We start from the raw sequence: 27,577 nt of genomic DNA on the forward strand, positions 1-27,577 counted from the left end.
TTACAACTTAAAATGTGATGCAGACGACGCCTCTGGTTGCGTTGATAAAGTGGCAAAATGCTTGCATTGGATCTGGATTTAGATTTTTACTGTTGACCTAATTTTGGCAGAGTGGTGCAAAATAGGTTTGTGACGATCAGTACAGTACTTGGTTAATATTTGTCAGTTACATATGGGTTTTAAATGCTATGCTCTCAGGTTTTGATTTGTTTCTCCAAAATTACCGTTGTATTGTTTATTATTATATTATCGTTGTCGTTGCTATTACTATTGTTAGCACCACTGTTCTTATGCAGTCCTTATGACGACCGCACAAGTGCTTGAAGTGAGTAAACACGTGGTGTAACTGCGACACAGACGTTCACTTTTAAACGTACTTAAATTTGAAGCCGTACCGGAAGTTCCCAAATCCCATACATGTGGATCTTGACTTGAAAGACATTTGATGTCGAAGTTGAGCCTTCAAGTGATTCTAGCCAGGGTACGGGTGGTAAGAATTATAGATTTATTTCGAACCCGTATTGTTTTAAGTCAACATAATATGCTGGTACGTTGTCACATAGACTGTCACAATGCGGAAGATGTGAGTTTGCTGGCGGATTTTTACTTTTAGGCCTGCAAAAAACACAGTGAAGCTAACGAGAAATAGCTACTATGCCAGGGGAAGAAATCTCTCGTTTTCTGGTCTCATCTCGACCTAGGTCGTCGTTTCTCTGATACACCAGAGCAACCACACAATCGGAGAGACGTGAAACTTGTCGCTCAGCTGTCAATGGTTCTAACCGTTGGCATACATTGTTGAACACCAGTATTTTAGCTCCAGCTTTAGCTTGAGAGCCATGGCGGACAGCATTGGAGATGCGTCAACCGGTGATACACTTGGCTCTGGCGTTACCGGACAAAGCGGTGGACCTTCGCCCATACAGACTTTGGCAAACTCTCTGACTGGTGGACCCCTCAGCGCCAGTACGAGTTCGGCTTCTGAGGGCGACCAGGGTGTCCTAAGCCCTGATGGATCCCCAATGGATGGACTCACAACTGCTCAGACGGACTTTTGGAACGCGTTTGTCTTAACTCCACCGGCTGTGTCAGTATCGCCGAACGTACACACCTCTTCACCTCAGGGTGTTGGGCAAAGCGTCGCCGGAGTGGCCGGATCGGCCCCCCTAACACAGGTGTACGCCGCTTCCTGGGACCCGACTCGTAGTGCTGACTGGGACAACGAGAAGACCTCTCAGCCAGCTATTTTAAGGATAAAGAGGTAAATCTACTTTTACGAAATGGAACAAAACCTGAAACTAAAAGCTTGCATTAACCTTTTTTTCTTTTTCTTTTTTTGTCTTTTTTTTTTGGAGGGGGGGGGGGGTCGTGGTCGTGTATTCCCAAACCTTTTCTATTATACTACGAGTATACGATTCTAACTATAATAGGACTTAATATAACTGATTGTTAAATGAAAATAATTTTAATTTGTTTTCTTAATTTGAACATTTTATTCTCATGCATTGTCTTAATTTGAACTAAAAATGAAACATAAAATAAATAGGTTGCCTTGACAATAAACAATATGAATAACAAATTATGAATTAAAAATTAAACCAGGCTTTATATACAGTATAACTCATGTAACATTTACCAGCAAAAAAAATAAGCTCCTTTGAATAATTCCCCTTTTAACAGACTGTTCTGCCAGTTTTGGTTAATTTGTTCTCTTATTTTTTTAAATCAAGCTTTTATTTGGTGCAAGCAATGTAAAACAAGTTTCGGGGGATGTGTGATATATAAGCAAGAAAAAAGTAGTTAGGCAGTTGAGAGGAAAAAAGTTTGAATTGAATCCACGTGAGCACTTTTCGCATTGCCGAACATTGATTTCAAGATTTTATATAAAAAAAAAAACATTGACTATCAGGACATCTTGTATAATGTCTCCAGAGTATAGCTCTGACTGTGTCTTATCATTATTGAGGACAGTATGCAGGAAATTTAAACTTTTAATATAAGGAACAAAACCCTGAACATGAATAATATTCAGACTCACTTTAGGAGTTTTACTTAGTTTTCATCAGTCACCTCAGCTTTAGTGTGACGCTTTACCTGACACGTGGCTGTTGTGATTTTGCCACAACTGTGCCACTGGCTGGAAAATAAGTTATTAAAAATTTCCAAGTACCCCGTATAATGTGCTCATGTACTAATAGGGACATGCAAACTCCTGGTTGGGAAACAATGGAAGTTGTGTTTCTTACTGCCAGTTTCTCCATATGTTTTAAAGTACAGGAGAACTGAGAAAATAACTTTCTAAAGACATTTGTAAATGTGTCTTCTGGTAATCAAACACTAGTTTGCCTTTCCCTGTTGTTTTAAATATGTAGATCTCTTAAAGACTTTTGAGATTACTAAATATGTTTGAGATCAGAACCATTAATGACATATTGTAAGAGTGACCTATTATTTTTCTGTTGTTAGGGATATTATGTCTATCTACAAAGAGCCTCCTCCAGGAATGTTTGTTGTCCCTGATCCTCAAGACATGACCAAGGTAAAACACAGATATACATCTGCTACTGTTAGCTTTATAATTATCACTACAGCTTATAAAATACATTTGACATTCTGCATGAATGAGGCTCAGAAAAAAAAAAGATCAGGTGCGTTTAAGCCCTTATCAATGAGCGGTGCATGCTGGCAAGGATGTGCACGTATGTTGCTTTTTCAACAGGATTCATTCAGTGGAAACATTCCGAAGACACTCTCAAAACCCTCTTTTTATATATACACTCTTAAAACATGAGGAACCAAAACTTGAGCCAGCAAATAGCCTTATCTGCTCGCATGCCAAATCTCACCGGACTGCAGAAAAGCAGTCTCTAAAACTCACATTTTTCTTCAATTAAATTAAATTATTAAATTAAATTCAAATTAATTCGTTTTTGCCACTTTTTTGTTGGAGGGGAACATACAATATTGGATAATGGAGCAATTTATAACTGTAGGATGAAGCACAAAGTAGACTCAGCATTGTATAGACCCTTCCAGTGTGACGTCATGTTTAAGTGGGCCCCTTGCGGTGGAGGGCAGGACGTCAATGCGAGTGAATTAGAAAACAATCAGTGTGACCTAGAAAATAGATCAAACAGTTGATAAATCAGCGACCAATGCTATGGTGAACTTGTGCGCGGCCGTCGGATGCTCTAATGGCTCAAAGGGAGATGAAATAATTCTTTCGGCTGCCGGCAGCGATTCTAAACCAGGCTGAAGACATTGAGAAGTGAAAGACGAGCACGGTGGCTAGCGCGACTACGAGCGAAACTACGACGCAACTGCTTTGCACCCACAAAAAGTACGAGGAAATGCTCAGATAATTTTATATCTGAGGAAGTTTTTCTCTTTTTCATATACAGCTGGTCATAACATTAACCTCTGATTGTAAATTTGAGGCAGACGTGATGAATGTGCCATATTTTTAGTGAAACAATCATTCATACATACTCACAATTAACGCTTTAACTTGGCGGTCTGTTTGTTAGCAGCTAGCAAGCTAAGATAGCTTGAAGACTTCAATATACAGCAAGACGAGTATATCCGGACACAAACGATTTCATGAATGACAATTTACACCATGAAAATAGTGATCGACATACTGCTCCAACCAAAAACAACATACCTTAAGCTTCCACCTCCACCTTTCCTTCTTAAAAAAACAACAACAAAAAACTCCTTTTTTCATAGCTAGCGGCTCCAATGGACTGGTTTCAATGATTCACAGTAATGTAGTGTCCTACTCGGCACATTTTTTGTGACACTTGACATGTTTCCCACCTTTTAACGACAATGCTCGCTAAAAATCAAGCTCTCTACAAGTACATTCATTTGTTAAGCGATGCTTGCCCTCTGGGAGGTGCAGAGGGAGCAGAGCAGTGACGCAGCTGGAAGGGTGTATTGCAGTGCGGTCCAGGGTTTTTCCTGACTCAAATTGAGGCAGAAGTGGTACTACCAGAGTTTTTAACTGCCGTCAAAATTCAGAAGTGGGCGCCTAATTTGTGCAGCGCCTCCAGCCAGAGCGACTCATATCGCTCAAGACAGCACTCCAACTGTGTTGAGCATGCCGGCAACATATTTTAACTGCAGTTGCGCCACTGTGGATGCGCTATATAAACAACATCATCAATCCATCCATCCATCCATCCATCCATTTTCTTGACTGCTTATTCCTCACAAGGGTCGCGAGGGGTGCTGGAGCCTATCTCAGCGGGCTATGGCAGTAGGCGGGGTACACCCTGGACTGGTTGCCAGCCAATCCAGGTATATCAACAACAGTGTCCCTGAAAGTCCTGAATCAACTACCGAAGAAGAAACCGATCACGGAGCAACTCTTGCACACGCCCATTTCCTTTCACATTTCCTTCACTTGTACATATTAAATTCTAAATATAGTTCAGGTTGTTGTAAAACACTAATTACACCACTCAAAAAGTTAGGGATATTTGGCTTTCGGGTGAAATTTCAGGACGAGCCGAAAATGCATTCAAACCTTTACAGATTAACTTAATGTGACCTTCTCCAAGCTTCTGAATGCACATGTCCAACTGTTAAATGTTTCAGCACTTTGTGCGCAAGTTGCTGTTCTCTAACGAGGAGCTAAACGGAAAAAAATCACAGCAGGTTTTTGATCCTTGAATTGACCAATAATTGGTGAGCTGGTGTTTAAACAGCCGTCCTCATCATGCTGTTCACATTTTGACATCATGAGACCAAGGCGACTAACAATGGATTAACAGTACCTTGCCATTGTGATGCTTCAAACAGGACATTTTCAGATGGAACCAGCCACTGAGTTTGAGTGTCCCAGAGGGTCATCAGTAGGTTGTAACAGAGACACCGAGAGGCATGGAAGAGTCACAGAAAGAAGTAGAAGTGGACGTCCTTTGGCCAAGCCCATACTACCTGAATAATATCATTAATGCAGTGATTATGCCCTTGCATGAACAACATGGGCCTAATTTCATCTTCATGGACGACATTGCTCCAGCTCATCGAGGTGGCATCATCAGGGAACGGCTGTTGGGGGGCTAGTGTACCTCAAATGAAATGGCCTGCACTTTCTCCAGAACTGAATCCTATTGAAAAGCTGTGGGGTCAGATGAGCCGCTGTGTTGAGGCTTGAAACTCTGCACCCCAGAACTTCAATGAACTGAGGGCTGCCTTTAGGAAGAGTGGGATGCCATGTCTCAGCCGACAATGAGTCGACTTGTGTACAGCATGAGAAGTCGTCGTCAAGCTGTAATTGATGCTCAAGGGCACATGACGAGTTGAGACATTGAATTTTTGTTGTTGTTGTTGTGGTGTACCCACCATTGATGTTAATTTTTCTTTCAATGAGTTGTTTGAGATGAGGAAATCACCAGTGCATCCTTCTACTTAAATGTCATACTTTCTGCCCTTACATGCATATCCCACCATGTTTTCGAGATGATCTGTCTCACCCATCTGGATGCGCAACCGCCAAGCAGCTCAGTAGCTTGTATGGCACGACATCAACCATGACGTCTGTCAATGGGCCAAGAACTGCGTCTCTTGCCCGGCCAGCAGGCTTATGGAATCTGGTATCGGCCGGCTTCCACAACCACTGCAACGTTTCAGTCACCTCCATGTTAACGCTGGCCCCCTGCCACTAACTGAAGGCCAACAATACCTCTTCACGTTGACGGAAGGATCAACACGATGGCAAGCTCTGCTTATGACAAGGGCCACCAGTGGTGGCCAGGACTGCACCGAGACCCTGCTCATCAGCTAGATATCATAGTTCCTGATGAAATGGTAAAGGATACTTCATTTGTATAGCGCTTTTCCACCTTTACAAGGCCCTCAAAGCACTTTATATTTTGTCTACTCATTCACCTACTGATGACGCAGTATCAGGAGCAACTGGAGGTTAATTATCTTGTTCAAGGATACTTCCACATGGTCACGGCCTGACTCCAAGGCCCTCTACCATAGGTCATCCTCGGATATGCGGGCAACTCAGAAAAAAGCGCTCAAAAATTCACCTGCTGAGATGGTTTTCGGTGAGACCATCACAGTTCCAGGAGCGTTCTTCTCTTCCTGCCCCGAGATGGATGACGGCCACTAGCGACAAACTTTCCTGACTCAAACTGACATTCTGGAGAGTTGACCAATAGAATCACTGTGGAACGTCTGTATTGTTTGTTAATTTTCTCTGTTATAACCATCTGTGAATTTATTTGCGAAGTACAAATATAAAATAAACATCTTTACATATGCAGAACATCAGTGTGACTTGTGTGTGTAAATCAAATTGTTAACCTCTAATTGGGTAACTCGAGCTCCAATTATTCCATAGCAGCTGAGGTTTTTCATCTGTTTACTCGATGGATTATTCAAACAGATGGGGTGCTCCTAGAGGTGACAGAGAGAACTGCAGGCAGTCTCTTGAGTCGTATACATTTGCTCTTTGAGTGATCCTAATTTACGCTACAGGCTTAACTCACAGTAATTAGTATGGATTTTTCACCATCCACTAAACCAGTTCTGTTAAACCTACAGTGGCTGTACCACTGAAAATAGAAGTGCCCCATGAGTTTTTGAATCTATCGCAAACTTTTTCTTTTTGGCTGTAGGTCTAGATCCGTAGGGACAGCCGACCCAGAATCCAGTCAACCAGTTAATTCGATCTGCCGATTACATGTGCCACTTTCATTAAAGAAACAGCTTGATTAAAATCAAAAAGTTTGTGTCTGATCTTTGTATCACTGATCTGTTTGAATGGGCTCATATTTTTAGATTGATGGGAGTATGTCGCTTCCAAATCTAATATTGGGGTCTAACAAGCTGAACGATAAAAAGAAAAAGGGGGTCTTCAAAGCAACATATATCTCTATGTTTAATCTGTACGTGCGGTGCATATAGTATATACAGTAGTTTACTCGCGCGATGGGAGTGGTAAGATGGCCGCCCTCTGGCGCCAACAGCTTCCATGGGCGAGTATGGGCTACGAGCTATCCAGATTATTATTATTTTTTTTTAAACGTACAGTTCACCATGGTAGACATCGGCCAGTTGACTCTGTGACTTGTCCTGCGTCGAATCGAAGGTGTTATCACTAACTCATGTTGATGGTCCACTCCTCATTAACATGATTGAACCTTCTTTCATATTATTGACTAGCAGTCTGCAGCGGTGCGCATAGTCCTCATATTTCAGGGTTGTTATTCTAGCCAATTGCGCGTCATGTAATAGCATGTCAAACAGCCAATCAGAAGCTGGATTGTAGGAAAGCCTGTGTAATGCTTCATATGATTGGCATAGCCAGGAGACATTGATGGCGGCGCTCTCTTCCAGGTCAAGTATTTTAACTCTTTCACTACCAGCCATTTTAGAAAATTTCAAAATTTTCAATACCCACGCGATACTACGTTCAATAATTCTAAGCCGAATTTACCAAATGACAGAATAGAATTCTTTTTGCCTCATCCCGGTCTTTTATAATTGACAGTAGAAAAATGTAGGTTTGCCAAAATACAGCCATTTTTCCCATGGACTCTGAAATAGGGCTGCACGATATTGGAAAAACATGCGATATACGATATACTTGCTGAACATTGCGATATTTAACATGTACCTAAAGAAATTTCATTTTTATTACCTAATGAAAGAAAAACATTTTTCATGTGGCAAAATAAGCAACCTTAATGTAATCTTAGTTCATTAACTGTAATTATGTCTTGATAATTTTCAACTATTGAATGGTGATGCACATTTTAGTTAGCATCTGACTGGTCAAATTCATATAAAAAGCATACATTTCCATATAAAACTGATTGCATGCCTTTGCGATATACATATTGCAAGGACCAGTATCGCGATATCAATATTTTTTCGATATATTGTGCAGCCCTACAAACTGTGTTTATTTCGTATGAAATGGAGCAATGATGTCATCTACCGGTGTTTAGGCATCAGTAAAGTTGTTTCCAAGTTTGACATTTACTGTGGAGCATAATCAGGATTCTTCCCATCTATCCCCACTCTGAAAAATTATAATTGACAAGTATACTTGTAACTGGGAGTGAATGAGTTCATCATTTTCATGCATTTCAAAACAAAAGTAACAACCATGTTTTGAAGATGTAAAAAGTACAGATATTCGTGTTAAAATGTAATGGATAAAAGTAAAAATTGGTCGAAATACTCAGGAAAGTACAAAGTACTGAAGAAAACTACTGAAGTACAGTAACAAAGTATTTGTACTTCGTTACGTCCCATCTCTGCTTGTGGAAGATGTCTGCATTAGTGAATAATTGTGAATCAAAATTAAATTCCACTCTAATTCTGCCTTTTTATTACATTTGAGGTCTGTATAATTAGAGCTTGGTACTCATCAGTGTTTTTTTTGTTGTTTTTTTAATGAGTTTTGCATTTTGCCTGATGGATAATTTGTTTCATCTGTAGGAATCAGGAGAAAAAAAATGCAAAATCTTTCTCAGGAAAAAACAAAAATGAAATGTTTATATTTTAACTTGATTGATTTAGAAGCTCGGTGTATGAAGTATACTTTCTTGTCTTTCTAAGATCCATGCGCTGATAACGGGGCCATTTGACACACCATATGAGGGAGGTTTCTTCCTCTTCCTGTTTCGGTGCCCCCCTGACTATCCCATCCACCCGCCACGGGTCAAGCTGATCACCACCGGCCAGAATACTGTCCGGTTCAATCCCAACTTTTACCGCAATGGCAAGGTCTGTCTCAGCATCCTTGGGTGAGTCCAAAATTTCAACATAATTTCTAAAAAAATTTTTTTATTGTTAATTATTATTATTATTATTATTATTATTTTTTATAAATTAAAAAGTGTTGGGACTTCGCAGTGTTTGCAGTGAATAAATAAATACATTCCAAAATTTCATAATTTCTAAATTTGTGTTGTTTAATTATTATTATTATTATTATTATTTTTATACATTAAAAAGTATTGGGACTTCCCAGTGTTTGCAGTGAATGAATAAATAAGTAAATAAAGAAAGGAATAAATAAAATGTTTTCTACTGTAAATAGTTTTCCAAAATTTCAACATAATTTCTAAATTTAATTTTTTTTATTAGTATTATTTTTATAAATTAAAGTGTTGGGACGTCCCATTGTTTGCAGTGAATAAATAAATAGTTTTCAACTGTAAATATTTCTACAAAATTTCAACAATTTCAGAATTTATTTTTATTTTTTTATTATTTTAGTAAATTAAAGTGTTGGGACTTTGCAGTGTTTGCAGTGAATAAATAAATAAATAGTTTTCTAAATTTTTCTACTGTAAATAAAGTTTTCCAACGTTTCAACATTGGTTCTAGATTTTATTTTGTTTTAATTATTATTTTATTATCAATTAATAAGTGTTGGGACTTCCCAGTGTCAGCAGTGACAAATGTATGCAAAATTTATCGAATTATCTAATTTGGGGTTTTCGTCAGGGTTCAAAAGATTTTCGCAGACGGTGACAAATTGTCTGAATATGTTCGAAATGTCTTTGCAACAACTAAAAAGTGTTTGTGAACATTTTACAAATCCTGATGAAAACACAAAATTTGCTATACGTTCGCGAGCGTTCACTGCTCAGTGAGATTCCAGCTTTGTTGGCCTTCAGATTCGTAAAAAGGCCGATGCTGATATTTGTCAACATGCCACATATCGGAACCGATAATCGGCCCGGCCGATAATCGGTCTAGCTCTAGTGTACGCACTGCATGCATAATATCCCATCTGCAGACAAAGGGTGAGAAATTGGAATCCGAAACCAGAAACTATTGGCCAGTCGCCAGAGTGTCTGGCCTGAGACTGGCAGGTTGTGGGTTCTATCATCTATCATAGGTCATACCAAGACTATAAAAATGGGATCCAGTTGCCTCCCTGCTTGACAATCAGCATTATGGGTTGGACTTGGGTGGTTAGATCGCCAAATGATCCCCGAGCTCAAGCCCTGCTGCTGCTCACCGCTCCGCTCGCTCAGTGGATGGGTCAAATGCGTGACAATCAGTGGTACTTTAACCTCTAACCCATTGTGAACAGCTAAGGTGCTAATCTGTTAATTATAAAATTTTTGAGTCATAAATGGCCAAATAGGGGCGGCACGGTAGTCGAGTGGTTAGCACGTCCGCTTCCCAGTTCTGAGGTCTCCGGTTCGAGTCCAGGCTTGGACCTTCCTGGGTGGAGTTTGCATGTTCTCCCCGTGCCCGTGTGGGTCTTCTCCGGGTACTCCGGTCTCCTCCCACATTCCAAAGACATGCTTGGCAGGTTAATTGGGCGCTCCGAATTGTCCCTAGGTGTGCGTGTGTGTGGATGGTTGTTCGTCTCTGTGTGCCCTGCGATTGGCTGGCAACCAGTCCAGGGTGTCCCCCGCCTACTGCCCAGAGCCAGCTGAGATAGGCGCCAGCAGCCCCCGCGACCCTTGTGAGGAATAAGCGGTCAAGAAAATGGATGGATGGATGGATGGCCAAATAGAAAGGCTTCTGAAAATAATTTTGGCCAACTTACATAGTTACAATTACATAGAGCAGCTTTTGCAGCAGCATTTGACACGATTGATCATAATATACTGTTAGACAGGCTGGAAATGTTGTGAAAACATTAAAAAATAAAAAGTCTACTGACTGTCTTAACATTGATATGACATTAGTAAAAAGTATTATAGAATATATTGTACAACCTTTTACATATATTTGTAATTTATCATTTAAAACTGGTATATTTCCATCAAAAATTAAGATAGCCAAAGTCATTCCTGTTTATAAAAGTGGAGAAAAACACACGTTTAATAATTACAGACCAATATCATTGTTGCCACGGTTCTCAAAAATTCTAGAAAAATTATTTTCATACAGACTGGATAATTTTATTGAGAAACATAAGCTCTTAAGTGAAACTCAATAGGGGTTTAGAGAAAAACGGACCACCTCAATGGCAGTTATGGAGCTTGTAGAAGCAATATCTACCAATATAGATAATAAAAAATTTACTATTGGGATTTTTATGGATTTAAAAAAAGCTTTTGATCATTCTGTATTAATGAATAAATTAGAGAAATATGGAATAAGAGGTTTAGCTTATCAGTGGATGAAAAGTTATTTGGATAATAGATATCAGTATGTGCAGTTTAATAATGTACAATCAGAACACATGAAGATTACTCATGGAGTTCCCCAAGGGTCTGTGCTCGGCCCTAAATTATTTATACTGTATATAAATGATATTTGCTGTGCCTCAAAAATATTGAAAAGTGTCTTATTTGCTGATGATACAACTTTCTACTGTTCAGGAGAAAACCTGAAGCGGCTTCTGACTACTGTGAAGTATGAATTGAATATATTAAAAAACTGATTTGATGTGAATAAATTATCATTGAATTTAAATAAAACCAAGTTCATAGTTTTTGGCACTAGACAAATCACTCATCAAGTTAAAATTATGGTGAATTCAATTGAAATAGAAAGGGTGAATGAAAATAAATTCCTTATAGTTGTTATCGATGATAAATTATGTTGGAAGCCACACATAGAAACTGTTAAAAGGAAAATGTCAAAAATGATAGGGATACTCTATAAAAGTAAGGATGTTTTAAACATGAAATCATTATATATATTATATAGTTCACTATTACCATATTTGACCTATTGTGTGGAATTCTGGGGAATGGCATATAAAACAAATACCAACACCGTTTTCAAATTGCAAAAGAAAGCTATAAGAATTATTAATCGATCAAAATATACAGAACCAACACATTCACTATTTATTAAATTAAATGCAATGAAATTTTATGACTTGGTGGATTTTAAAATAGCACAAATAATGTATAAAGTTTATAACAATTTACTCTGCCACAGTACTCAGAAGTTATTTGAAATTAGACACAGTCCTTATGATATAAGGGGTACAAGTGTGTACAAAAAACCCAAAACAAGAACAAATATTAAGCAAAGGTGTGTATCTGTAAAAGGTGTTAATTTGTAGAATCATTTGGGAATTGAACTGAAAAATTGTGACTTACTGCTGGAGTTTAAAAAAATGTTTAAAAGTGAAGTTAAAAAAAAAATTACCTATGTCAGACCAGAATATGAAAATTGTACATGTGAGTATGTGTAAATGATTTAGATAGGTATTATGGTATATGTTTAGGAAATTTATGTATATATGTTTTTGGCAAATGTGAATATGTTTAAGTGCACTTGTGTATATATATATAACTTGGTTTATATATTTCATTTTAATAATAGTAAATTAAAATTAGAAACTTGGGTGGGACTAAATGGAACAGTCCTTAAATGGTTCAGGTCCTATTTGGAGGAAAGGAGTTACTTTGTGACTATTGGAAATTTTGAATCTGATCGAAAGGCCATGACATGTGGGGTCCCTCAAGGGTCAGTCCTTGGACCCCTGTTGTTCAGTCTCTATATGTTACCTTTGGGTCAAATGCTTCAGAACGCCGATGTTGACTATCATAGTTATGCAGATGACACACAACTGTATTTATCAATGTCCACAAATGACAGCAGTTCTATTAACGTATTGTGTCATTCTCTAGAGCAAATTAACAACTGGTTGAACCAAAATTTCCTTCAGCTAAACGAAAACAAAACGGAGCTCATTGTTTTCGGCAATAAAGAAAAGAGGATTGCTGTTAAAAAACAGCTTGAGTCACTGTCTTTAGAAACTAAAGACCAAGTTCGAAATCTTGGGGTACTAATAGACTCAGATCTGACCTTCAGCAATCATATTAAATTCATCACTAAAACAGCCTTTTACCAGCTGAAAAACATATCCAGACTGAAGGACTGCATGCTTCAAGCAGACCAAGAGAAGCTTATCCATGCTTTTATCTCCAGCAGACTAGATTACTGTAACGGTCTTCTGACTGGACTCTTTAAAAAGAACTTGAGACAATTGCAGCTCATTCAGAACGCTGCAGCTCAAGTTCTGACCAAAACAAAGAGATCAGAACATATTACTCCAGTACTTAAGGATTTACACTGGCTCCCAGTCAGCTGTAGAATCAAATTTAAAGTTCTGCTACTCGTCTATAAATCACTAAATGGTTTGGGTCCTGAATATATCCAAGAAATGCTGATTGAGTACAAACCCAGCAGGGCTCTGAGATCCACAGACTTGGGCCAACTAGTGGAACCCAGAGTTCGAAGCAAACATGGTGAAGCTGCATTTAGCTATTATGCTGCACACAGATGGAATCGGCTACCAACAGAAGTGAAGTCAGCCCCGAGTGTAAATGCTTTTAAATCCAGGTTAAAAAATTTGCTTTTTTTCTTATACCTTTGATTAGGGACTTTTAAACAGCTTTAATTAAGTGTTTGTTTGTTTTTTAAATATTTTAAAGTTCCTTATGATAAATGTTTTAAAGTTTGTTGAATAATGTTTTAAGATTGTTATTGTATGTTCTTTTTAGTAATTTTTTTAACCTATTTTCATTTATTTTTCTTCTTCTGAATGTTAACTACTGTTTCTTGATGCTTATGTGTTGTCTTTCTTTGTGTAAAGCACATTGAGTTGCCTTGTGTTGAAATGTGCTATACAAATAAACTTGCCTTGCCTTGCCTTGCCTTTAAGTATCTGGCCTTCGTAGTGTATTAAATTAAATATAGGTTGAACATGATTTGCAAGTAACTGTATTATCATCTTATTTATGTAAACACAACATCCGAACTTCATTTGAATTGAGTTGTACCGGTAATGTTTAGTGTGATAACCCTCACGAGCATAAGTGGTTCAGTTCTCAGATGCATGGGTTGATATACTTTAATGGCACCCTCAGAGAATGCATTTTTACACAGCTTCATTGGACCTGATAAAATGACAGGCCAATATTATTAATTCCATGTATGTGCATTGTTGTGCAGAACATGGACAGGCCCAGCATGGAGTCCAGCTCAAAGCATCTCGTCTGTCCTGATTTCCATCCAGTCTCTGATGACAGAGAAACCTTATCACAACGAACCTGGATTTGAACAGGTAGCTTTCTTCAACACCGATGATGCCCATCAAATGCTCTGCTCCTTATGGCACAGTGTTTGTCAGTGTATGGTATGGAAAGTGCCAAACTAAATTATTCCATTTATCCAATATGTGTTGTTGGATACTGGCGAAGATCAGCTTATTTTTTTTAGCCCCCCAATATCAGTATCCTTGCTGTGAATACCTTGTGGTGGGGCAAAAAGGTCAGATTATAGAAACTTTACACACAATGTAACATAATAACTTAACAGTGTGTCTGTGTGTCTTTCAGGAGCGACATCCAGGGGACAGTAAGAACTATAACGAGTGCATCCGTCATGAAACCATGAGGGTTGCTGTGTGTGACATGCTGGAGGGCAAGGTTCCCTGTCCTGAAGCTTTGTGGCAAGACCATTTCCTTTTCCCTTTCCTTCGTGCTTCTTTCCACCTTCTCCTCTGACCCGCTTGTGTGTTCATTTTAAGGAGTGTGATGGAGAAATCCTTCCTCGAATACTATGATTTCTATGAGGGCGTTTGCAAAGAGAGGCTGCATCTACAGGGACAGAACATGAAGGTGACTACTCATATTCAACTTACTACATGCTTTTAATATAACATGCAAGTTTCATTTTTCTGAAACAAATGACTGAAATAGACTTTCCCTCGATATTCTTTTTTTTTTTGTCCCACCATTTAATGAGGCCATTATTTATTATTTTATCTATTTTTTGACAGTGGGTTTGGCAGGGGTGGTCACATTTTTTAGCTTTTAGTTGCAGGGCTATGTCCCTATTAGTGAATACAGTTCCCTTTAATCCATGAAGTCAGTATATTCCAATAATTGTCACTAGCCAAAAAAAAGTTGGCCTTTTGTTGGGGGGGAGAATCTATAGTTGTTTTTTTTTGTGTGATTTATTGTTCACAGACACAAACATACATTCCAAGGACTGTCCACAATTGTGGAGATGAAAGAAGTGTACTGTTTTGTTGAAAAGTAATTTGGCCCATTCTAACTTCCCTGAAAAACTTGGACAAAACAAATTGTTTTTCAACAGATTTGGACCCTTTTAGTCTTGGAATTTTTTAGTTTTTGTTTGTGTGAATTAATTTATTTTTTGGCATTTGAACATCTTAACATTTGTTTTGTTATAGTTACTTGTTAGTCTAATAGAGTAGCTCAAACTACTGGAGATAAATTTCATGTCTATTTCTTAACAAACTTGGCCAATAAAGAGGATTCTGATTAGGGCTGAACGATTAGTTGCATTTGCGATTCAGCCGCGGTTTGACAACACGAGATTACGTAATCATAAAAAGTCACTCACAAGTAACATGCCGATACCATTAATTCCAAGGCTAATATAGGATTTTGGATGCAGTATCTTGTGTCTTGCTGGTGCACGACATTCACTGTTATGTGACATGTTCACTGCATGCCGATCTAAGATATCCTATTGGCCCTTGAATGATCTGAACCAATGGCAGGACAGCTTTTTCATGTTGAGGAAAAAAAAACTTAAGTATCGGTATGGTATCGGTATCGACCAATACTGCAAAGCTGGGTATCGGTATCGGGAGCGAAAAAACGGTATCGGAACAACACTACATGTAAGTGTTTGGCGCCGGCTGATAAATTTAAGTTGTCCTATGAGGCTAACTTGGTCTGCGTTTGGCCATATGTTGTGTTGTCCGATTTCAAGAATGAAAATTTAGGTAGATGAAATGATGATTGCTCGTCACTCACCGTCATTTAGCTGCCGCCGCCGCAGCCTCTTTACATGTAATGTAGCTTTGGTGAAATAATCAGGCCAAGCGGCGAACATACAACTCTTTAATGACAATTTGCAAGCAACTGTCGGCCGCAACCACGCCAGAACACAACAGCTCCGAATGGCGTTTAGCTTTCCAAAACAAAAGTCTGTGTTGCCTTCATGGCCCGTCCAGGCCATGGGAAACGACCCAACCCGCGACCCACCCACAAGGATTGCTACAGAATGCTCGTGGCTTTTCAAATCAAATCGGAAATGTTACGTCATTTAAGGAGCCGAGGAGGTATTTCTTTGCCTACACTTTAGCATGTGTGACTTTACTGACTGGAGATCGCCAAGTTTTATTTTTTTAAGTATGTATATTGAATGTATCTATTGATAAAATGCAGTGATTAAAAAAGTGCAGTGTTTGCATGTCATGTTTCATGCAACATGAAAAGTTGGATATGTTGAATTGGTAAATTGTAACTGTAATTCCATCCATCCATCCATTTTCTTGACCGCTTATTCCTCACAAGGGTCGCGGGGGCTGCTGGCGCCTATCTCAGCTGGCTCTGGGCAGTAGGCGGGGGACACCCTTGACTGGTTGCCAACCAATCGCAGGGCAAACAGAGACGAACAACCATCCACACTCACACGCACACTATAGGGACAATTCGGAGCGCCCAATTAACCTGCCATGCATGTCTTTGGAATGTGGGAGGAGACCGGAGTACCCGGAGAAGACCCACGCGGGCACGGGGAGAACATGCAAACTCCACCCAGGAAGGTCCGAGCCTGGACTCGAACCGGAGACCTCAGAACTGGGAAGCGGACGTGCTAACCACTCGACTACCGTGCCGCTGTAACTGTAATTGTAGTTGAAAAAGATTATATTAATGCTTCATTTGCCTTTATCCTAAGATCCTGTAATCTATCTGAATGTGTTTATTATAATTAACTGTTTTGCCACATAAAGCGCCTGTTCACCGTACTGCTTCAGTTTGTTTGAGGCGAAAAATAAATGTGAATTTTGACTCATGTCGAGACTTGTCATAATATCCTGCATGTTGCAGTGTTGATTGCTCTAAGACTGCAATAAATGCCCCTCCCCGCTACTTAATCACAAATAACTGGCAAGGCTTCCTTCTCATGAATCCCTGCAGTGGCGCATTTATTTATTTATTTAGTCATGTCGCATGCTGCTTTGTAGAGTGGGTTGTTCCACTGCGCTAAACTGGAAGGTCATTGGATAAATGCTGGGCTTTTTCCTGCTCATCGGACACTCGGTGTCTCTGCGGACTTATGGAACAGTGAGCCGGCCCAGAAATGCGTGATGATTGGCTGATCTGTCTGAGGCGTAAAGAATGAGCTTCCCCTCATTTGAATGAACAGCAGCCGCCACTGACTGGTATGTTGTGTCGTGTTTTGACCAAGACACAGCAGGATTTTGTGGCAGGATGACAATAGGTGCCATCGTGATAGATCAAATCTGTCTTGTAGTCTGATCCAGGTGCGAAAAAATACAATAAAAGTAACCCTGCAGGACAGTGTTGTGGTGACAATGTGTAGTGTTTTAATTATTTGTATCACACAGGGGCAACAAGTAAAGATTTTTGGTGACTGAAAGCATGTCCTCTGCAAACCCCATACAGGACCCATTTGGAGAAAAGCGTGGCCGTTTTGACTATCAGCGCCTGCAGGCTCGACTCAGCGCCATCCATAGACGAATACGGGAGAAACGTGTGATGAGTGATCCCAATGACGACTCTGACTCTGAAAGCAGCTCCTCTGAGACGGACCCTGACAGCCAGGGTAGCATCCAGCCATGACTCCGTGAAACACAGGCCAAGAAGAGAGGACTTTTTTTTTTGCTTAAATAAAAAAAAAAAACAATGTTTGATGAAGCAATTTAATATTCCATGTTTATGGTTATTGAAAAACAGAAGTGATGGTGTTTCTCTCCAGAAAATGATCGTCAATACAGGTGTCACTACACTGGCAGATTTACTCTGTAGCTGTGCATTTGTGCTATGAATGATTGAATTTGTGTATTCATGTTTGGACTGGAAGAGGCTGTGCATATACCATAGTATGTTTTGAGATTAAACATTCCCTTGTGCTTGTTTAAAAAAAAAGAAAAAAAGTAAATGACAGTGAATTTTAAATAATCAATTGAAAATGGTAAAATAAATAGCACGTTGTCATTTCATGATGTCCCTCATACCTTTTTTATTTTCAACTTTCCACTGGGGGAAATGAACATCATTTGGTACTTGGGAGTCTTTAGATGTTGATTACATTAGAGATTTATAAATAAAGGATCTAAATTAGAATTAAGGGATTTTTCTTTGAAGTAGTCAAACACTGATACATCATGATTTTTTTATTTTTTTATTTTTACCAGTGATATTCTCTTATTGTATGCACCTTCTGTTCCATTGGCCTCCAATATGTCTACCTTTGTTTCGATGGCCATGCTTAGGTTACGAGGGACCTTTTATCAGTGCAATGCACTCTGTTTATTTGGCAGGGATAAGGTTGGGCAACCTCATGTTTACTTTGGGGTATTTCATTTTGTTATATGAGCCCTGATTGCACAACATACACAAAAAAAACTGATTCCAGCACACTTTGGGCCTACTGAAGTTGGAAGGGTTATCTAGTGCAAAGCAGAGTTCCTATTAGTGATCCTTTTAAGGTCATTGGGGATGTTTGTGTTGTTCTAATGGTCTGTAAAACTACAGAATAAAATGTCTTGGATATATGTTTAAAAATTATGTTCTGAAGTTATCTTGCCGTCAGACCTGATCTGATTAATTTAATCATTTTCAAATATTAGCCCCAGCACATACTGTAGATGAGCAGAAGCATGTTAAAACCAACAGCGCAATATTCTGCACATTTCAAGTATAAGTAAAACCATGAAATGGTGGTGTACTCTGAAGGGTTGTCACTGTTTTTCCATTTACGATTTGTTTGTCTGGATATAATGACTCACAACTCCACCACGTATGAACAGAAATGCCTCTGCTCTATTGTCTTTATAGTATAGTATAGTATAGTATAATATAGTATAGTTTAGTACCTGGCTTGACCCCACTGGAAATGCAATGAGCCACATCAGTGTCTCCAGGAAAATGTACAATTCCAGAAGTATCCATAAAAAATATCAAAATAGGAAAAAAAATCAAAATCATGTGGAGAAACCGATGTTTTGTTTTGTTTTATTTTATTTTTTTTAGTGTAAATACATCTATTTAAAATACACATAGAGGCAAGCAACCCATAAGAAATATTCGGAATGACCAATTCTTTTAGACGTTTCAGACCATGGTTATTTTACTGTATCATGAAAAGGTATGAAACTTAAAATGTAGCTTGTGTTGCCTTTTAATTTAGTATTATTTTTTAGGATAATTGTTTGTGTTGTCTAGGTGACTTGTAAACAGCTGAACAAATTCACCCCCCACCCCCACCCTTTTTTTTTTTTTTTTTTTTTTTTTTTTTATATAACTCCCATGGTGCACCTGTCCGCTTGCGCACCTGGTGGGAATTTTGGGAAAACTCCAATCCAGTCTTCCGGCACGACACAGTCTCAACTAGTAGGTTAGTGTAGGAGGTGAATTTGCTTCAGCCGACTGCTGCTTTTCAGGTAAATAACTGTCGCATGCTTTCAACCATTTAAGAAATGATTAGTAGGCTATTTTCGTCCGGAACGCGTTGATCCTTGACTGTAAGCGCCAATTCAATTTTGACATCACTAACACCCTACAATATGTAATCTCTCGTGTATGTGTCGTACCATTTTAAGTGATTACGTGAGTTTAACGTGGGTGATTAAGTGATTTTATTCATGTGTTTCTTATTAACACCTTCGTTGGCACGCTTTCACCAGCTGCGTGAATCTAATGAGACCATTGCAGACTGCAATTGCGGTTTTAGAATTACTATTGTAGCTTATATTTGTAACTAAATTTACGTTTCCCCACCTATATTGCTGTAAATGCAATTAGACAACGACTAATAAAATAGGCTGTCCGCCGTCTTAAATATGCACCAAGCTGTCTTTAAATAGTTTTCTATATTGGAAGTTTTCCATCGTGTTCTACGAATGACTCAGATTGAGGTAGTTTCGGAGAACCGGTTTGATTACACGCGCCTGTCAGAGGTGACAGTGACACACATCATACAATAAGATGTCAGGAATGTGCCATTTCAAATGACAGCTTTTGCAGTATAAAGCTTCCTAATGGCATCGGTATTTTTTTAAGCGTTAAATAGTCACACAAAAGAATTTATTTTTAGGACGTAGGCTACTGTGTAGGACTTTAATTTCTACTTAAAAGGTTTCCTCTCTCACTCAAACAAATGTTAATTTTGTGTTCGTATTTTCGCAATTTCGAGTCGTTACTGCCACCTGTTGACGATAAATTAAATTGCACACACCCTCCACATTACACTGATGGCGTGTAACACGAGTTGAGATGGACACATCCATTTCATTGTTTTGTCAACTTTTTTTTTCTTTATTGTGTTTTATCTTAGTGCTATTTTAATTTCTGATTTTAATAGTGTTTACATCATTTTCATTTTATACGTATGATAGCTGACCTTGATATCACCATGTTATTGTTTATTAATTTATATTCTCTCTTTCCTATTTTTATTTTATCATAGTGTTAATATGTGAAGCACATTTGGTCGTGTTATTTAAATTGTATTTAAATGTACAATATAAATAAACATTGACCTTGACACTGTGCACATGACGTCACATCCGAAGACAGAGGGCGGGAAATTTGAAACCCGAATCTCCAGGTGGAGGAGTGGAACCGTCACTTGCCTTCTGTGCCGGTTGGCGTGGGTTCACTTCTCTGCCTTGGAGACCATGTGTGACATGATGTAGGTTTGTGTGAGTGATTATATAAACAAAAAATAATAAATTGAAACCCAAATCCAGTCTGAAAACTACTGGCCAGAGGCTTGCAGGAGGAGTCGTTGTGAACAGTTAAGGTGTTTAATCTACCAATTAGAAGCTGTTTCAGTTATAAATTGTCAAATAAAAAGGGTATTATAAATAGTTTTGGCCAGAATGTTAGAGAGAGCAGCTTTAAATCTGCATCACTGTCCCAAATTGATTTTTAAGACCACAATGTTGTTTGTGGCAATGCTATATTATTGACTTGTAAAACAGTTCTGCTGTCTCAAGTGGTCCCGTTTCCCAACCAAGTAGCATATCTCACACTTTTGTTCATGCGCAGTAGGAAATGACATAATGGGTTAGGTGTTCGGGTTGAGGTTAGGATGAGGGTAACAGAGAGATTACAGAAAGGCAGCTATACGGGTATGCTGATTTGACGAGGTAGGCTAAAACCGGCTCCATGACCTCATAGGATAGTATTACTGTCTTGAAGACTTACTGTTTTGAAACCTCTTGTTGTCCTCAAAAATTCAAACTAGAGCTGTCAAATGATTACATTTTTTAATCAGATTAATCACATCTTAGAATTTTGATTAATCATGATTAATCACTCACTTAAAAATGCTTTTTTTCCCTAACATATTTTGCCCGCTAAATTTGAAGCGCACCTGTTATGTGTTAATTTTTTCGACATTTAATGTTATGAGGACGTTCATCCTACTTTTTCTAATGAATTAATTATTTGCATAATTTAAAATATATATAAATATATAAATATGTTTACTTTAATGCATGTACCTTTAACGTAACCATCCACTGTCGGCTAAAAAGGATAATCTGCGGTCAAAATTAATAGTGTGATTAATCTGTGGTAATACAATGATTAATGCGATAATTTTTTGTGATTAATGAATTAGTTAACGCTTTAACTTTGACAGCACTAAATCAAACACATTTAACCCTATATGAGTGGGGTCAAATTGACCCCAACAATATTAGGAGGGTTAAGTTGTGTAATGTCATACCAAACTTATGAAGTGGTGTTGGGTGAGAAAAAAATGTAAGCTCCCCTATCATGGTCAGAAGAACAAGAGATATAAGAAAATATTTTATAAGCTGTTGAAAACTAGGTTACGTTTCTGGCAAACTCCAAACAGTATGCTGAACAACTCATGAACATAAAACCCACCGTATTCTCAGAGTAGCTAGGTGGTGGTCGGATGTTTTTCTTCAGTGGACCTGCAAAATAAAGTTAGAGAATCATAAACAAATGGACAATTCTGAGATGACATCACAAGTCACAAATGGTGGTCAATTTGGTGGAAGAAAGCTCTCCGCTCATTGAAAAGCGTTGCACTTTAGATCGTTGTGATTTGATTTGTGAGGATTAGTTTAATTTCAAAAGTTGATATGTTGTTTGACTACTATAACAATCTGTGTGGTCCGTATGATAGTCACAAGCAAAAGCAATACAATCTGCCATTTGTTTACACAGTGGAAAGGAAGCATTTAAATTGCATGGAATTGCATTGTATTGGGGAAGTATGAGAAATACCTGTATGTTCGGAATTGTCAATACCAATCAATTTAGGCACAAAACCTTCAGTCTTCTGTAAGGAATGATGGAAGAACACCTGTAACATTTTGAGCCTAGTCAACAGTGGAGATTGGCCCTTTGTTAAAATCTCCAACATGCTGCCAAAAAAAAAATCTATACATACTGTATTTTCCATCATTCCATGTCAATTAACACACACCCTTCCCAGTGACACTTCTTCAATTTGCATGATTTTCATTACTTTTGTACCATATGATGTACAAAAAAAGAAAAGTTTGAGCCTCCTAGCTCACATGGTTTTTGCGTCATTCAAATTTTGGGTGACGCTCATTTTGGGATCCATGAATTTCCGGGAATTGCACACAATTTTGGACCTTATTTGGAGGCCCACGTCTTTTATTTTAAGGTGGGCACAAAGTAGTAGGCTACACTAGTAAATCTAGTGTAGAATGGATTGCAGAGGTGGGCATCGTCATTGACTGGAATTGCTGATTGATGGTAAGTGCCCACCTTCTGGCGTGTGCTTGCGCACTTTCAGCGAATGCTTGATAATGCGAAGCCTCACAAAATACACGGACTGAGAAGGGCCTTGTGTACTCAGTCTGCACTAGGGGTGTGCTAAAAAAATCGATAGGCAATATATCTTTGCGGACCTCATTACAATGCATGTATCGATACGCAGACGTCAGAATCAATGTTGCTCGTTAACTTTAAATAGGCAGTTGACGCAAGGGTGTACAGCCTCTTTGAAGTTGCGCAGGAGAAGTGGGAGCAGAGTAGACGCGGGTGCCTTTGCAGCTTGAAACATAGGAAAAAAAAAACAAAAAAACAAAAAACAGCAGCCTCTTTGAAGTTAATTGCCTTCAATTAATGCAAAAATAGCTCACCAGTGATTGGACACTGTCTTGCTAAGAAAAATTAAAGCAGAGGAAGAATATCAACATTTATTTACTTATAAACTTAACATGGCACGTATCTTAACACATTGACGGAGAAAGACGTCAAATAATGCATTTTTGCTGGGCTGGCAGTGAATGTGTTAAACACAATGTGCCAATATATTTTGTGATTATATTGCAGCATCCTTTTTTCTTTTTTAAGGCAAATTTTGCTTAAAAATCCGTCAATTTTGGTTACATCTCATCTGAACTCATTGACTGCCATTGACGGAAAAAGACGTCAAATAATGCATTTTTGCTGGGTGGCAGTGAATGTTAATAATGCACGAATTTTCCTATATTTTGTTTAAAAATGAAATAGAATGTGTTACATGGAAAAAAAAATGCTGTTTTTAGTTCCCCAAATATTTCAAATAAGCACATTTTAGAGCTGTAATTTTAATGCTTTAAAATTTTTGCTCATATCGGCTCATGCCTATTAATAAATTTTCCCGGTGTGTCTGTGAAAAATGCTCAGTTTTCTGCAATACGTACATATTTAGACCAGGCATGCCGCTTGGTGGTAAGCCAGAAGAGTTACTAACAAAAACATTTTTTGTCATCCAGCATAATAAACATATCCTTTAGGTATACATATGACTGTTATAATAAAATGCAAGTAAATTAATGTAAAATATTGGGATACGTATCGCTTTGAAGCGCAAGTATTGGGATACATATGTATCGTGATACGTATCGTATCGTGAGGTTGGTGGCAATACCCAGCCCTGGTCTGCACATTTGTTTTCAAGGCTTCACATTATCAAATCTTGTTATTCAGGCTCCTGTCACTTGTCACCTTCTGCTTTGCTCTTGGAAGATTTTTTACTAGCACTTTTTTTTTTTTTTTTTTTTTTTTTTTTTTTTTTTAAACTAGCTTCTCATGCTAGCCACTCTTGTTAGCTACTCCAGCCTATGGATCTCTACCCGCTCTTGTTAGCTCCTCCGGCTAAATCGCTCGGTCTTTCGGCGTGTCTCAGCAGGCTTCAAACTGGCTGCCAAGTCGCTGCCACTCGCCAAGATGCCCGTTTGCGCTCGCAAATTAAGAATTGGTGATAGGCTTGCGGAGTGCGGTCTCTCGCCACCATAGTGTGCGTGCTTGTAAATAAATAAATGCGCTTCGGCTGCATACTGTGATATAGCCACATCTAGTGGTCATTTATTACACACTGTGCCATTAACACTCCTGTTTGATGTAGGGCCTTTGGGAATAGGTGTCCTAAAAAAGCCAAGGGAAAAAAATTTAACACGTAAATTGATGGTTCTGGCTATAAAGTGAGGTGTAGGGGAAACCAAGGCTTGTTTTATCATGTGTAATTTCTTACGTGGGGATTTTGTTCTCCACCAGAGGGCACAACTAAAAAAGTTGTGACCAGTCTGAGAAGAGAATACACAGTGTGAGGTGAAATGAGTGCCAGTAAACCATTTTGAATGACCCAAAGTAAATTATTTTAAGCTATGCTAATTTAAAAAAAAAAATACCAGGGTATATTTCAGCTGTTTTAGGGTACTTTATGGAGGAAATGTTGGGTTAACTTATGTTTAGACTGGAGATGCGATCACTGTGGTAAAATGTAGCCGGACAGGATTTTAACTCTACAGTAGATACAGATAGTGTTCTCATAATCTTGATGTTGTCATCCAGTTTATGGTCCTGTGGCCAATAGGATGAGAGTAATGTCACATGATTTGTTGTGACACATTTGGAACTGTTCTTGGAATTTTTACTGAACACAAACCATACCACGTCCATTGTTATTGAGCCAATCTACTGATTTAGACGGGGAGGTGGGGTGGAGAGTGGCGCCATGCACGAGTTTTACACTGAGGCTGCAGTTTTTAAAATGAAGATTTCATTTATTAATAGAGGATTTTATATATATATATATATATATATATATATATATATATATATATATATATATATATATATATATATATATATATATTAGAGCTGTCAAACGATTACATTTTTTAATCAGATTAATCACATCTTAGAATTTTGATTAATCACTGACTTAAAAAGGCTTGGAGAAGAAGCTTTCGAACCACTTAAACAATTTAATTTAACAAACCTAGAAGAAAATAAAAACAAATGATTCACCAACTACCTCACTGCTGAGCCGCTAGGATGACTGCAGTTGTAATACTGAGCCCTCAAAACAACATATTTTTAAGTGGAATAGCGCTGCCATTGTAGAGGTGAAAATGTTGCATAATATGTTGACATTTGGTCATCGGCGCAATGTGGTAGGGACACATTACTATGTCAGCAATGCCTCTATTAACAGAGGAAATGATTTCGGACTGCTAACATCAATCCATCCATTACTTACCTTACCGCTTATTCGTGGTTGGGTCGTGGAGACAGCAGCCTTAGCAGGGAAAGCCCAGACTTGTCAACCACTTTCTCCAGCTCCTCCGGCGGGATCCCAAGGAGTTTACAGGCCAGCCGAGAGACAGTCTCTCTAGCGTGTCCTGGGTCTTCCCCGTGGCCTCCCGTTGTTGGGGACCTCTCCAGGGACGTGTCCAAGAAGTATCCCAACCAGATGGCCGAGCCACCTCAACTGGCTCCTTTCAACGTGGAGGAGCAGCAGCTCAAATCGGAGTCCCTCCTGGATTACTGAGTTTCTCACCCTATCTCTAAGGGAGAGCCCGGACACCGTGTGGAGGAAACTCATTTCAGCCGCATGTATCTTGTTCTTTTTGGTCACGGCACAGCTCATGACCATAGGTGAGGGTCGGAACATAATTGACCGGTAAATCCAAAGTTTTGCCTTTCGGCTCAGCTGCTTCTTCACCATAACAAATCGATACGGAGTCTGTATCACATCAGAAGCTGCACCGAGCAGTCTGTCGATCTCCCGCTCCATCCTGTCCTCACTCGTGAACATGACCCATGATACTTGACCTCCTCCATTTTGGGCAGGGTCTCATCCCCAACCCAGAGAGAGCACTCTACCTTTTTCCAACTAAACGTCATGGTCTCGGATTCTGAGGTGCTGATGTTCATCCCAATCGCATCACGCTCAGCTGCAAACCACTACAGTTAGTTGGCGATTGCGGCTTGAAGCAGCCACCAGAACCACATCATTTGCAAAAAGCAGAGATGCAATGCTGAGGCCACCCCAGGCATCTTGGCAAACTCGTTGAAATGTTACTTTGTAGATTTTGTCATCAGTCAGTTACCGCTATGGTGTATATGCCACGGAAGAGACGGATTTCAAACTTCCAGGTTTCACACGTCAGGGCTGTTTCCAGTTGCTGTTCGCGACATGTGGGTCGCGTCCCAGTGCTTGCGCTTCCGCCCTTGTGCCCCTCGGTTGCGTGTTCCTGTCGACGGGTGCAAGTGTGTAGTGTCTCTCAGTTGTCTGAAGCATTTCAGAGAGCTGAGACACCCTGCGCGTGGTTGGGGGGCACAGAGGTGGGGATGCGAGTGTTGGAACACTGGCGGTGTGTCGCGGTAGCGGCTGGAAATTCCGTGGCATCTACCTCATAGAAATGACAAGAGTTGCAGAGGAATTGCTACCTCAATGCAGTTTACATATAAGATGGCTGAGCCTTCTTGCTTATTTTGTTTTTCTTAAGACATCACCTTAAAATTGGCTCCATTAGCTGGTAACGCTGAAATCTTGTAGATTTCCCATATTGTTCTGCCACTAGTAATGCTGTTCAATGCTTCATTTAATTGTCTGCAAATATTTCTGTATTCACATAGGACCAGCAAGAAGAATCTCATTGACACATTCGTAGTTACTTGGACTTCTGTTTTAGCAGCAATATAGTGTATACGAGAATGTTTAAGACATTGTAGTTGTTGCATAATTATTTTACTTAAACCCAATTCCGCTAGATTCCAATGAGAATTCATTCCTAATTTTTGTCTTGTGGTGCTAACTTATTTTGTTCCCCTGAAGTCAGAGCTGGCAGGCCTGTTGGGTAAGGTGAAGATTAGAAGTCATCCACTTTCAGCCCCACCCAGATACTTCCTCCTCTATGATATGTACCTGTCTGGCAAGCACATACTCACTCAGGTGTGGCCTTGCTCTTTATGCTGTATTGGGGAAAGTTGTCAGAGGACTATGCTGTAGAAAAGTTCATGGAGGTATTTCTGGTTTTCTGCTCTTCATTTATCCAGGGGAGAAGCTGAAGGCATTTTGTTTGGGCTGTTTGGAGCGCAGATCGACAGAGAGACTGAAAAAGGTGTGTTTTTATGAAATATTTTGTCTTATGAGTTAATTTTGTGTTGACCTCAATGTGATCATTCTGTGGCTTAATTTTACAGTAGACTCACTAAATGTATTTTTAATGTCATGGGGGAAAAGTGTCCCAATATTTGGAGTTGATTGAACGATGATTTCCATCTGTCACTTATTGAGTCGATCAAACTTTGTCCTC

General features: G+C 39.0%; 2 protein-coding genes across 6 annotated transcripts in view; both read left to right on the forward strand.

The window, feature by feature from the left end:
• Positions 1-227: 227 nt before the first annotated feature.
• Positions 228-17,971, forward strand: ube2z (ubiquitin-conjugating enzyme E2Z). The gene is made up of 7 exons (XM_077535705.1): positions 228-1,261; positions 2,467-2,539; positions 8,590-8,777; positions 13,918-14,029; positions 14,304-14,416; positions 14,495-14,585; positions 17,415-17,971. Exons 1-7 carry the CDS (start codon positions 840-842, stop codon positions 17,589-17,591), a joined length of 1,176 nt encoding a protein of 391 aa, XP_077391831.1. The 5' UTR covers positions 228-839; the 3' UTR covers positions 17,592-17,971.
• A 1,311-nt stretch (positions 17,972-19,282) lies between these two features.
• Positions 19,283-27,577, forward strand: part of LOC144029272 (oxysterol-binding protein-related protein 7-like) — a 39,722-nt gene continuing 31,427 nt past the window's right edge. For 4 of the 5 annotated variants that reach the window (XM_077535708.1, XM_077535712.1, XM_077535713.1 and 1 more), the window contains exons 1-3: positions 19,283-19,414; positions 27,097-27,213; positions 27,318-27,382. The gene's annotated coding sequence lies outside the window, so the exon portion shown is untranslated. The remainder of the gene's footprint in view (positions 19,415-27,096; positions 27,214-27,317; positions 27,383-27,577) is intronic. The other variant, XM_077535710.1, reaches the window with a different exon arrangement.

The sequence above is a fragment of the Festucalex cinctus genome, chromosome 1, assembly GCF_051991245.1.
Source record: "Festucalex cinctus isolate MCC-2025b chromosome 1, RoL_Fcin_1.0, whole genome shotgun sequence".
In the NCBI taxonomy this organism is placed as follows: Eukaryota; Metazoa; Chordata; class Actinopteri; order Syngnathiformes; family Syngnathidae; genus Festucalex; species Festucalex cinctus.